The sequence below is a fragment of the Oncorhynchus kisutch genome, linkage group LG7 (genome assembly GCF_002021735.2).
Source record: "Oncorhynchus kisutch isolate 150728-3 linkage group LG7, Okis_V2, whole genome shotgun sequence".
In the NCBI taxonomy this organism is placed as follows: domain Eukaryota; kingdom Metazoa; phylum Chordata; class Actinopteri; order Salmoniformes; family Salmonidae; genus Oncorhynchus; species Oncorhynchus kisutch.
In genome coordinates this window covers 5,486,952-5,500,481 of record NC_034180.2, presented here as the reverse complement: position 1 = coordinate 5,500,481, position 13,530 = coordinate 5,486,952, and the positions used below count along the sequence as shown (strand labels likewise).

Genomic DNA, 13,530 nt, shown 5'->3' with positions numbered 1-13,530 from the left:
TGTGTGTGTGCAAAGTGTTGTCATTATCAGGCCATAAAGTTGAGCCATAATATAATACATGCTTGAAAATAAGTTAGTCAAATTAAAGCTGCACTCTGGGATCTTAAGCACAACAAATTCCTAACATATTGCCCAAATTTAACTTGTAACATATCATACAAATTGCAAAATTCGTAACATATTGCATAACAATTGGATGACATAATTGGATGACGTAGTACACAAAAACTGACCACTTTAGGCTTGTGATACACACGTTAGAGAGTTCATCTTTAAGTGTGTGTGTGTGTTTTAAAGTTAGTGTGTGTGTGTTTTAAAGTTAGTGTGTGCTAGTGTCTGTGTGTGTTTTAAAGTTAGTGTTTGTTAGTGTGTGTGTGTGTTTTAAAGTTAGTGTTTTTTAGTGTGTGTGTGTGTTGTAAAGTTAGTGTGTGTGTGTTTAGTGTGTGTGTGTCGCAAATCTCCTCATAACTGTCTTCATGGTCTCATGAATTCTTCATTAAGGTTCTTTCATTATCAGGACTGACTCCGTATGAGGCGACCACTGAGTAAGCATGTGTGTTTTTCACTACAGAAACACATAATGAGGTTTGTGGAAAGACAACAGTGTCCTCCGCCAAAGCCGACGTATTCAGATAAAAGGCTACAGAGAAACTCAATCTGAGGGTGGATGGTAATGATTGTCCCCTACAGGGAGCCGTGGAGATTAGCTCTCCATATTTTACCATAACTTAGCTTTGGTTGGCGGGGCGCCCTACTGTGGTTCTGGTCCGGACATAAATGTTGGAATGAGTGGCGCTGGGGCGGAGTGTGTATGCACGCCACTGCACGCACGGACACACACACCCACAGCCCGCTGACACCCCACTGATACCACAACCATTTCCTGCTGGGTTGGATTCCATCATTAGGTTTCTGGTAGGAAGAGAACGTGTTGTTGTCGCTGCACTGAACAGGTCATTCAGGGTCTTTCTTCCTTCATTTCAAGCCTACTGAGCAGCATGACATATTAATAATGTATCTTCCTTGGTGAGGATGAGGTTATGTGAATCACTGGCGGTTCAGAATAGCGGATGTGAAGGCATTTGGGTTTGTATTCTGTGAGTTCTAGTGTACAGTTGAAGTAGGAAGTTTACATACACCTTAGCCAAATACATTTAAACTCAGTTTTCACAATTCCTGACATTTAATCCTAGTAAAAATGCCCTGTCTTAGTTCAGTTAGGATCACCACTTTATTTTAAGAATGTGAAATGTCAGAGAATGATTTATTTCAGCTTTTATTTCTTTCATCACATTCCCAGTGGGTCAGAAGTTTACATGCACTCAATTAGTATTTGGTAGCATTGCCTTGAAATTGTTTAACTTGGGTCAAACGTTTTGGGTATCCTTCCACAAACTTCCCACAATAGGTTGGGTGAATTTTGGCCCATTCCTCCTGACAGAGCTGGTGTAACTGAGTCAGGTTTGTAGGCCTCCTTGCTCGCACACGCCTTTTCAGTTCTGCCCACACATTTTCTATAGGATTAATGTCAGGGTTTCGTGATGGCCACTCCAATACCTTGACTTTGTTGTCCTTATGCCATTTTGCCACAACTTCGGAAGTATGCTTGGGGTCATTGTCCATTGTAAACTTCTGACTTCAACTGTATGTATGTATGTGTGTGTGTGTGTGTGTGTGTGTGTGTGTGTGTGTGTGTGTGTGTGTGTGTGTGTGTGTGTGTGTGTGTGTGTGTGTGGAAGAAAGAGAGAGCACTGCATGCACTTATGTGTGTGTGTGTGTTTGTGTGCGTGTGTGTCCTCCACACGAGTGTGTGTCCTCCTTCACACTATCTGAGTGACGGACAGGCCCAGAGGCCCATTAGCCTCTGTATTGACAGAGAGAGAGAAGGGGGGGGGTTCTGCTCAAGTGCTGCTAAGTGGACAGCAGACAGATAACATGGCAGTGTCCATCTAGTCGGTCTCTAAGTCTCACAGCTCTATAGTCCACACTGAGGTGTGAGGGCTTCCTGTTCTGTTCTGGACAGCTGCAGGGCTAGATCCATCAGTCTGGACTGACCACTACAAACGGTCAACTGGGCTTATTGTTCCTACCCACTGTGTGTGTGTGTCTGCAGGCGCAAGAGAGAGTCCAGTTATCTAGCTCCAGTTATCGAGTGTGTTTGAATCAACATGATTAATTTCCCTCCATTTCTCTCTCCCTCGGCAAGCGGTACCGATCCACCAAGTCTGGAACCAACCATGTCCCTGAACAGCTTCTACCCCCAAGCCATACGACTGCTAAATAGTTAAATAGCTACCCAGACTATCTGCATTGACCCTTTTTGCACAAACTTTTTATGTTACTCATCACATACGCTGCTGCTACTGTTTACTATCTGTGACTTTATTCTTAGTTACAGTGCCTTGCGAAAGTATTCGGCCCCCTTGAACTTTGCGACCTTTTGCCACATTTCAGGCTTCAAACATAAAGATATAAAACTGTATTTTTTGTGAAGAATCAACAACAAGTGGGACACAATCATGAAGTGGAACGACATTTATTGGATATTTCTAACTTTTTTAACAAATCAAAAACTGAAGAATTGGGCGTGCAAAATTATTCAGCCCCTTTACTTTCAGTGCAGCAAACTCTCTCCAGAAGTTCAGTGAGGATCTCTGAATGATCCAATGTTGACCTAAATGACTAATGATGATAAATACAATCCACCTGTGTGTAATCAAGTCTCCGTATAAATGCACCTGCACTGTGATAGTCTCAGAGGTCCGTTAAAAGCGCAGAGAGCATCATGAAGAACAAGGAACACACCAGGCAGGTCCGAGATACTGTTGTGAAGAAGTTTAAAGCCGGATTTGGATACAAAAAGATTTCCCAAGCTTTAAACATCCCATAGAGCACTGTGCAAGCGATAATATTGAAATGGAAGGAGTATCAGACCACTGCAAATCTACCAAGACCTGGCCGTCCCTCTAAACTTTCAGCTCATACAAGGAGAAGACTGATCAGAAATGCAGCCAAGAGGCCCATGATCACTCTGGATGAACTGCAGAGATCTACAGCTGAGGTGGGAGACTCTGTCCATAGGACAACAATCAGTCGTATATTGCACAAATCTGGCCTTTATGGAAGAGTGGCAAGAAGAAAGCCATTTCTTAAAGATATCCATAAAAAGTGTTGTTTAAAGTTTGCCACAAGCCACCTGGGAGAAACACCAAACATGTGGAAGAAGGTGCTCTGGTCAGATAAAACCAAAATTGAACTTTTTGGCAACAATGCAAAACGTTATGTTTGGCGTAAAAGCAACACAGCTCATCACCCTGAACACACCATCCCCACTGTCAAACATGGTGGTGGCAGCATCATGGTTTGGGCCTGCTTTTCTTCAGCAGGGACAGGGAAGATGGTTAAAATTGATGGGAAGATGGATGGAACCAAATACAGGACCATTCTGGAAGAAAACCTGATGGAGTCTGCAAAAGACCTGAGACTGGGACGGAGATTTGTCTTCCAACAAGACAATGATCCAAAACATAAAGCAAAATCTACAATCGAATGGTTCAAAAATAAACATATCCAGGTGTTAGAATGGCCAAGTCAAAGTCCAGACCTGAATCCAATCGAGAATCTGTGGAAAGAACTGAAAACTGCTGTTCACAAATGCTCTCCATCCAACCTCACTGAGCTCGAGCTGTTTTGCAAGGAGGAAATGTGTAAAACTGATAGAGACACCCCAAGCGACTTACAGCTGTAATCGCAGCAAAAGGTGGCGCTACAAAGTATTAACTTAAGGGGGCTGAATAATTTTGCACGCCCAATTTTTCAGTTTTTGATTTGTTACAAAGGTTTGAAATATCCCATAAATGTTGTTCCACTTCATGATTGTGTCCCACTTGTTGTTGATTCTTCACAAAAAATACAGTTTTATATCTTTATGTTTGAAGCCTGAAATGTGGCAAAAGGTCGCAAAGTTCAAGGGGGCCGAATACTTTCGCAAGGCACTGTATATGTAGATATCTACCTCAATTACCTCGTTCTCCTGCATATCAACTGGTACTGTTTACTATCTGTCACTTTATTCTTAGTTATATGTAGATATCTACCTCAATTACCTCGTACCCCTACATATCGACTGGTACTGTTTACTATCTGTCACTTTATTCTTAGTTATATGTAGATATCTACATCAATTACCTCGTACCTCTACATATCAACTGCTACTGTTTACTATCTGTCACTTTATTCTTAGTTATATGTAGATATCTACCTCAATTACCTCGTACCCCTACATATCAACTGGTACTGTTTACTATCTGTCACTTTATTCTTAGTTATATGTAGATATCTACCTCAATTACCTCGTACCCCTACATATCAACTGCTACTGTTTACTATCTGTCACTTTATTCTTAGTTATATGTAGATATCTACCTCAATTACCTCGTTCTCCTGCATATCAACTGGTACTGTTTACTATCTGTTACTTTATTCTTAGTTATATGTAGATATCTACCTCAATTACCTCGTACCCCTGCATATCAACTGGTACTGTTTACTATCTATCACTTTATTCTTAGTTATATGTAGATATCTACCTCAATTACCTCGTACCCCTGCATATAGACTGGTACTGGTACCCCTTGTAAATAGTCAAGTTATCATTACTCATCTATTATTACTTGTATAATTACTATTATTTCTCTATTTTTATTGGGAAGGGCCTGTAAAGTAAGCATTTCACTGTTGGTCTACACCTGTGGTTTATGAAGCCTGTGATAAACAACATGTGATTTGTCTCTCTCTACAGCAGAGATCCAACAGAGTGGATGAGGGGGCAGAGAGTTCCTTCCCGCTATAGCTGAATGTAGTGCATGGTGAATACTAACACAGTCAGATTTCTCCCTCCCTCTCTCACACACACACACACACACACACACACACACACACACACACACACACACACACACACACACACACACACACACACACACACACACACACACACACACACACACACATTCTCTATGAGCAATAGCTGCTGCATTTGCTATCTATCACAGCTAGTCACAACAACTGGATAGAGGCATCGGGGTACTGTGGCAACACACTCCTGTGTGTGTGTGTGTGTGTGTGTGTGTCAACAATACTCCACCACGCCAGCTGGAAGCTGAAACTATTCAGGGTTTATAATCAAAGACCTGAGCAATCACTGTGCTTGTTTAAGGCTGAGCGTGTCCAATGTCAGTGATAGGAAATGCTATCACTATCAGATTGGCATTTACAGCGCTGTCGAAGGAATGTAAACCAAAGCAAAGCGGAAGAGCCCTGGGGCCTCAGCGATAGACAGCTGTGATTGGCTACTGCTTTGTCTAAACCTTATGTACCCGTTTCATGTGGTAGATGCTAGATTTGGGGGAGTGTGGTTTGTCACCTGAGGTAACCTTACAGTGTGCGATGGTTACTGAATGGTTACCGAAATTACTTTCACAGCAGATCCAACGGTTACCTACATATGTTAGATTTTAATTTGACCAGTATTGTCGCAGCAAAATAATCCTGCAGCAACAGGATTTTTACATTTAGCCCATAATTTTGACTGAAAAAGGCTACATGAAAAGTGCAATACTCTTATCAGTGAATTTGTCAATCATGTAGCTCATCTGCATTCAGGAAAATTCGCAGTAACAAAAGAGTGTTCAAATTAAGATCCTACATCTGTATAAGGTATCCACTACAGAGTCAGGAAGGTGTGTAGGTGCATACACTGTAGCAGTACTATCCTACCTATGCAATAGCAGAGCAGGACAGACAGCAGGACGGACAGTCCCACGGCGCTGAGAGCCGTGCATCTCCACGAGCAGTACTTGGAGGACTTCTTGAACTTGAAGGCGGAGCGGGAGAGGGTGTTTCTGGGTAGGGGCCGCGTGGGCGGCGAGTAGACGGAGCCTGTTGCCATGGTGTAGCCTGGAGTAGCCGTGCTGAACAGAGGGGTCGTGCCGGTGCCTGTCTTGAAGAGGAAGTGCCTGGAGAAGAGGAGAGGAGAGGAGAAAGAAAGAGAGGGAGGGAGAAGGAGGGTGAGAATGGAGACTGGACAAAGTAGGAGATGGAATGGATCTACATCGGCTACACATTTCTAGCCTGGTCCCAGATCTGTCTGTGCTGTTTACCCAACTCCTGTATAATGGTCATTCTTTGACAAGATCGCATAAACAGATCTGGGACCAGGTTTCTGAGGTTTCCCGTTTAAAACAAACAAAGTAACAGCTACAGTAGCAAATGAACGAGACACTTAGTTTAAACTAACAACAAACAAACACTTGAAGGCCTGTGAAGTCTAAAACAGGAAGCATATGAACACGGAACAGACAGAGCATTCCAAAAATGTTATGGAAAGACATACAAGGACTGCGGTTGTATTTTTTAAATTAAAAATCCCCTTCCTGCAGTACAAGTAGGATTACCTAAGAGACCAGCTGGCTTGAGGTAATTACCAAGGTCAGCTATTTTAATCAAATTAATTAGTGTGTGTTTCTACTGGAGACTGTGTGTGTGTGTGTCACTGCTCATTGATTGAACCAGGGAGCAAGCCAGAGGACAGAGGGCTTCACTCTAGTTTCCAATCAGACCCTGGAGTGTGTTTGAGGGTGCTTTACTGTGTGTGTGTGTGTGTGTGTGTGTGTGTGTGTGTGTGTGTGTGTGTGTGTGTGTGTGTGTGTGTGTGTGTGTGTGTGTGTGTGTGAGAGAGGGTGCGTGAATGCCCTTGTTTGTGTGTGTGCATGAGAATGAGAGTATGTGCGTGTGTGTGGTGTGTGCTCGCGCACCCTCACACACACAAGCATACACCACATGCAGGTAAAGCTGTTTCTCTGATTGTGAAGTAGATCTCAGTACATGTAACATTGAGTATGAGGGAGGTAAGGAGGGAGGGTGGGTGGGGGGGGGGGGGGGGGGGATTTGAAGTTGTAGATCCATACCCCGATGGACAGGGATAAGTGTCAGAGTAGCAGAAAGAATGGATATTAAAACCAGGGAAGTGATTACTTAACACTTTAAAAATCCCTCAGAGGTGACGTGTCCGTCTTCAATTTAGTTTGCTCCTTCCTCGAGGAAGTAGCTCTCCTTCACCGAAAACAACTAAAACCCAACTAAGTGCGGGCCAGAACTGACAAACCCATCCCTGTATGTTTTTCAAATGTAAGCTTCATCCCTCCCCCTTTTGTCACTCGCCAACCATGCCAAAGCCCAAGGCCAAGGTAAGCAATGCTCCAAAACAGGACTGGTTTAATAGTGTCTTTTGTCTTGCTTTAGACAAGCACACAGACATTAAACAGGCATGGACACATCAGACAATGGGACAAGACAGTGTTAGAACCAGCCAGACAACACTGAGCCTTCCATCCCATTACATGGTAACGTCTTGCTGCTGTGACACACTGGGTGAAGTCCGGGATAAGACTGAGGGAATCTATGTGAGAGGGTTGGTAGGCCAAAGAAGGCAGTACGATTACAAAGGCTTGCATCCCAATAGCGTTACAATACGACCCCAAGGCATGCTTTCTACCCAGTCTTATAGTGTGTCCCCAATAAAGTTGTGGAAAACAAACGTACATGGGATTTGACATGTGCGTGATGCTAATCCCCCTGTGTGTGCGCTTGTATTCGGCTCAGTGTTGCCAGGGGTTACACATGCGTAGAGGAGGACGACAAGCGGAGGGGATGGACACTCGGAGAGACTGAGATGGAGGCACGTACCCATCCCCATAGGCACCTTCGTGGCACGCGGGAGGGAACACATCCATCTCTATCAGGTTGTCATGCCCGTTTTCCAGAACGGCTTGCTTTGCTAATTTTCTACATGAGGGAGATGGAGATACCAGAGACATAACACAATTAGAGACGTGTGTGTGTGTGTGTGTGTGTGTGTGTGTGTGTGTGTGTGTGTGTGTGTGTGTGTGTGTGTGTGTGTGTGTGTGTGTGTGTGTGTGTGTGTGTGTGTGTGTGTGTGAGTGTGTGTGTAGGGTGTGTGTGTGTGTGTGTGTGTGTGTGTTTAATCAACGTGTATTAGTATACAGCACAATTAGAGAGAGGGGAAGACTTGAGGAGATCAGTGTTATTGCCGACGTTATTAGTTTTGGCAGCCAGACACGTCGACACACACAGAGCGATGGGGAGATGGTCCCCCTGTGTGGACCTGTCTGGCAGACAGGTGTCACACAGACACACACAGCATGCAGGGTTGGAAGAACACACACACAAGCACGCACGGGCACACGCAGTTTGCGTAAGGACACAAACTCTAATTAGGTCCCAAAAGCACACACTCAGCCACCTGAGCATGCACACAGGCACACCTACCTACACACACACACACACACACACACATTCAATATACAAGCCGAAGCCCTCGATCCAGAGAAGTGACACATTCGAATTTCATTTCTATCTCTTTGTGTATTTTTCATCTTCACTTCTCTTCCACCTCCTCCCTCCATTTCCACAGTGGATGAGAGGAGAGGGGGATAGATGAAAAGAGACAGTAGCAGTGGAGGAGAGGGGGATAGATAAATGTGTGATGATGAAAAGAGACAGTGGCGGTGCGATCAGAGATGGAGGAGAGTCTTTTATTCCCTCCATAAAGCAGGCTGTTTAAGGCCACGCTGGCAGAGTCAATGTGTTCAATTGAGTTGTGGATAACCCTGTTATATAACCCTGCTATAGGCTCTTACATACCCCTCGCCTCTCTCTCTCTTTCTCTGTACTAGTGGTGAGAACAGACAATAAAAGATATTGGAGCCAAACCAGAACAATAGTATTTTATATGTTATTAGAGGGATAATAAGTCTCTCTATTTCTCTAGTTACATGTTTAAATATTTTGTATTAGTTATCCCATTTGATACAGATCACTGCACTGTTGGGTAGGGCTTGCAAGTTAAGCATTTCACTGTACTTATGCATGTGAACGTAAAACTCTTTCACCCTCTCTCTCTCTCTCTCTCTCTCTCTCTCTCTCTCTCTCTCTCTCTCTCTCTGTCTCTCTCTCTCTCTCTGTCTGTCTCTCTCTCTCTCTCTCTCGCTGCCCCCCTCCCTCTCTCTCTCTCTGTCTCTCTCTCTGTCTCTCTCTCTCTCCATCTCTCTCTCTCTCGCTGCCCCCCTCCCTCTCTCTCTCTCTGTCTCTCTCTCTCTCCATCTCTCTCTCTGTCTCTCTCTCTCTCTCTCTCTCTCTCTCTCTCATGAATTGTCCAAGTCTTGACCACACATACCCTGACCTTAGTGACCAGAGCGTCATGGCAGCGTAGCCCTCCAGCCCAGACTGACCCTACTGACCTGGCCAAATGGAGATAGAACTGCTCTCTCCACTCCAATCTCACCGCGAAGCACCACTCCAACGTCACACCACACCCCAGAGGGAGTGTGTGTTGAAAAGAGTGTTTAAGCGCTTACTCAGATACTGCATTTCCTTGTATTGTTTCCTTGTATAGATTTAGATGCACTTTAAAACAAGTTTTATTTAGTTTGCTATTTCCAGATTGGTGCTAATACTAAAGTACGGTGTCCTACAGGTATAAAATGTTTGTCTAAAACGGTATAGTCAGTGAAGCTCGTTTGTTTGGCTGTTGGTTTTCCTCACCCTAGTATTTTCCATTCTTATAGCGTTCACACAGCGTACTGTAAAGCATTTAGCTCCCCAGGGTGTTTGACTCTGTGTGTGTGTGTGTGTGTGTGTGTGTGTGTGTGTGTGTGTGTGTGTGTGTGTGTGTGTGTGTGTGTGTGTGTGTGTGTGTGTGTGTGTGTGTGTGTGTGTGTGTGTGTGTGTGTGTTTACTACCCATTTGTCTTCTTAGACTTTATATTACCCATACATACACTACATTGGATATGCGATAGGCACTTCAGTATTATTTATGACCTTATCAAATTGCCAGGTGTCTGGATTGTATGGCTCATGTGCAACACATTCCAATGATGTCTTTCATATTTCAATTTGTGGAAAAGTGAGAGAGAGGTATTTAGAGAAAAAGTCATACCTCAAATGGGAAATCGAATATGTTTGTTTAAAAAACAATGTGAGCGTTCTTATCAATCTCCTAATTAAAAAGACAATTCATTCGAATGAAAACGGATTCTGCGTTTATGGGAAGAAATGGTGATACTTTTTAATTGAATTTAGCTACCTTATCCAGTTCAAAAGGCTCCTTTCAACCAAAACATTATCTTTGTTCGCTCGTATCAGTGTAAAGATAGAGACGAAGTCTACATGGAAACGTGGCTGCATTTAAAACCGTTTTGAAACTATAATTAAATATTCGGATTAAAAAACCTGACAATGATAATAAAATCTAGACAAAGTTCAATGACTTCTTCCATGAGTATTGAAATCAAACGGCAACAGAGGATAGATATAATTGCTCTATCCTTTAGATAGCATCTCTGTGCCCGTTACCTACACTACGGGGCCAAAAGGGTTTCTCAGTGCTTTGATAGTGGGCCAGCCGCAACCAGTTTCCTTTGGCATAATGGACTTGTAGAGCGACTGCAAGAGCAAAGGCACGCATGTGGCGGGGGCCACCATTGTTAATTGACTGGAGGTGGCCTGACGCTGAGCAGCATTACTATGCTAATCCCCCCCATATCTCCTTCCACATCTCCAGAGCTCTCCAACAATGGGCTGAGGAGAGAGACGCTAACATTAGCATGTGGCCATAGAGACAATAATCTTAGCGTTAGCATGTTGACATATATAAGCGTTACCACAAGGCCATAGAGAATAAACAGTTTGTTAGCATTAGCATGAGGCCATAAATAAGCTATGTTAGCATTGAGGTTTTAAACACGCTAATGTTAGTGTTAGCATTGGGACATATGGATGCTATGTGAACATTAGCAGGAGGATAGAAAAGCAATATTAGCATTAGCGTGAAGCTATAGAGAAGACATGTTAGCACTAGCATGCGGCCATACTGTACAATAGCTAGAACTAGCAGGTTAGCTACGTCAACACATTCTATTGTTTTTTTCCCAGAGCATAGCCATTACATTGAAGGGAAGTTAATGCAACATGGCAGGCTCAGAGAAAAGACAAGAGGCTGAGCTACTTTGAGAAAATAAAGGGGCGTGGGAATCATAGTTGTCGTGAAATCTAGGTGTTGAGTTGCAGGCCGGGCTAATGAAAACTGATCCAGAGGTAGAGAGGAGGGATGGCGCGGCAAAGGAGTGTGTGTGTTTGTCTATGAGATGTGTGTGTATGCATGTGTCTCTGTGTGTCTATGATGTGTGTGTGTGTGTGAGACAGGCGTGGGAGGCAGTCCTCTGACACAACAGGTGAGAATGACAATGAGTCACGGATTGGGTGATGAGGGATTATCACCTCGGAATGAGACCTTTCACACTCCTCCCATCTCTAACCTAATCCCCTTGAGTACCCACACACCCCTTTTCTATCCCAACTGCTCTCTCTGTCTCTCTCTCTCTCTCTATGTTATCTACTTATCCTTCATCTTCCTCTCCACCCCTCCTTGTCCTCCACTCAGACCTCTGACATGCTATACCCATCCCTCTCTCATTCACAAAACAGCTCTCAAACACCTGGGCCTCCCCCTCCATCCATCCACTTTTTTAAACTCATTTAAAACTCAAAACCTCTCCACTCTCATTATGTCCCTCTCCAAAACCGTCACTTCACATGTTCATTATCCTGACATAAGTACTATCAATCCACAAAAAAAGTACCACGTAATCCACAAAGAAACACAGAAAATAAAATGAAAGCCAAAAGGTATTATCTCGATGAGGACAGCCCCAAAGCTGCAGGAGAGCACAGACATTGAAGTCTGACACCCTAGCTTGACTTTGAAAGAGTACCAGTGACAGATGAAAGAAAGGAAAAGTGAAGAACCCGTATCATCAGCTCCTTCCTATAGGTGTATGGCTCTATGCCAATGTCCAGAATTGGCATTCATGGGATGGTGATGCTATAGCTTATCGCTCACAATGTTACCGGGGGCAACATTGATTTAATCCCCCAGGCTGTAAATATTTGTACAAACTTTATTAGCTAGTCGGCTCACGAACAGGACTGGAGAACATAGCCTTCCTTGTGTTTCTATAGATAGTCTGGGGCTGGTGAGGTCGGGGGCTGTGTGTGTGGGTTAGCTAAAGGCATACCACAGTTGGTGTGTGTTTAGTCTGAAGAGATTAACCTCGGTGTACATATGATAGGCCGGCTGTCTGTCTCTTCTCTCGAGGAGCTATGAGTGTGTGTGTGTGTGCGTATGATTGTGCCTGTGTGTGCGCGTCTCTCTCACGTTATGAGCTAAGGAGGAATATGGTGTGAAGAATTCAAGTAAGAGATACTTTCAATAAAATGAGAGACTTTAAGAAGCAGTTGATCAAGCCATTACAATGGTGTTGATCTACCTTTCTCATTTGCGCTACATGATAGTGGAATAATGTGTCTTTGATGAAAAGCTTGTCTCTCTGATATTCACTGAGTGTTTAAAGGAAATAACCCCTGGGCTGAATTCCAGCCAGTTAAGCCGAGATATAGCGATATCGGCGTTAAGTTATGGGTCACAATTCTGATTTGTATGCGCGTCTGTAACACGGTACAAATCATTTACAGAGACTTTTATCACAGTATTATCATTATTAATGTCGTTTTGTATTTCAAATAGCACTCAAATATTCACATGGTTGATATTGCTGAATTAAAAACCTGTTGTTGATATACTGAATGAAAAGTGTAGTAAAATACAGTATATTGTCACCAAAAAGAGCAGTTAATCACTGTTGGAGTTTATTGTCTTTCTGCAGGGGAAGTTTATAAAGCATTAGGTTTATGGCAAAGGCTTTAATTACAGTCTATTCTGGTAGGCGGATAACAAGGAGACATTTAAGTGACAGACACACACAGACACAGACACACACACACAAATTTGTTTCCTAAATCAGGGTTGTCGTTCACACCCTGCTTGGAATCATCTCCTTGCTCTCAGAAGCTATGTTTAGAGAAGTTGAAGTTGTGTGGTTGGGATTCACAGATGTGGAAATGTGTGTGTGTGTGTGTGTGTGTGTCGGGGTATATAAGAAGCAATGCTTTTGTTATTATTCACTGACCATGCTGAGAGGACCCTATTTATGTATAGAGAGTTATTCATCTGCAGGTGTGAGAGAGAGAGGGGTCTTTGAATGCATCAAGCACCACCATGTTAAGTGGTTTGTGACGTACACAGGTTCTAAGAAAGACTCTTAGAGAACTGAAGCTCTCCGTCACTGAGTGGAACCAGACTCTATACAAGATCTCAATAGGAGGAGACAATAGATGAAGTAGCAAAGGTGATGGAACACTAGAACACAAAACACGACTTTAGATGTAATTGGTGAAAGGCGCTAGCTAATGTTAGCTATAGTGTCTCCTCAACAGGGCTTTAGAAGTAATTGTCGTAGTAAAAGGAGTTAGCTAACGTTAGCTATAGTGTCTCCTCAACAGGGCTTTAGAAGTAATTGTCGTAGTAAAACCAGTTAGCTAACGTTAGCTA

At 43.4% G+C, this 13,530-nt stretch overlaps 1 protein-coding gene across 1 annotated transcript in view; it reads right to left on the bottom strand.

The window, feature by feature from the left end:
* LOC109900466 (teneurin-3) overlaps positions 1-13,530 on the bottom strand; it is a 383,528-nt gene that overhangs the window by 115,341 nt on the left and 254,657 nt on the right. The window contains exon 6 of the mRNA XM_031828225.1: positions 5,779-6,017. Coding sequence (XP_031684085.1) covers positions 5,779-6,017 — 239 coding nt within the window. The remainder of the gene's footprint in view (positions 1-5,778; positions 6,018-13,530) is intronic.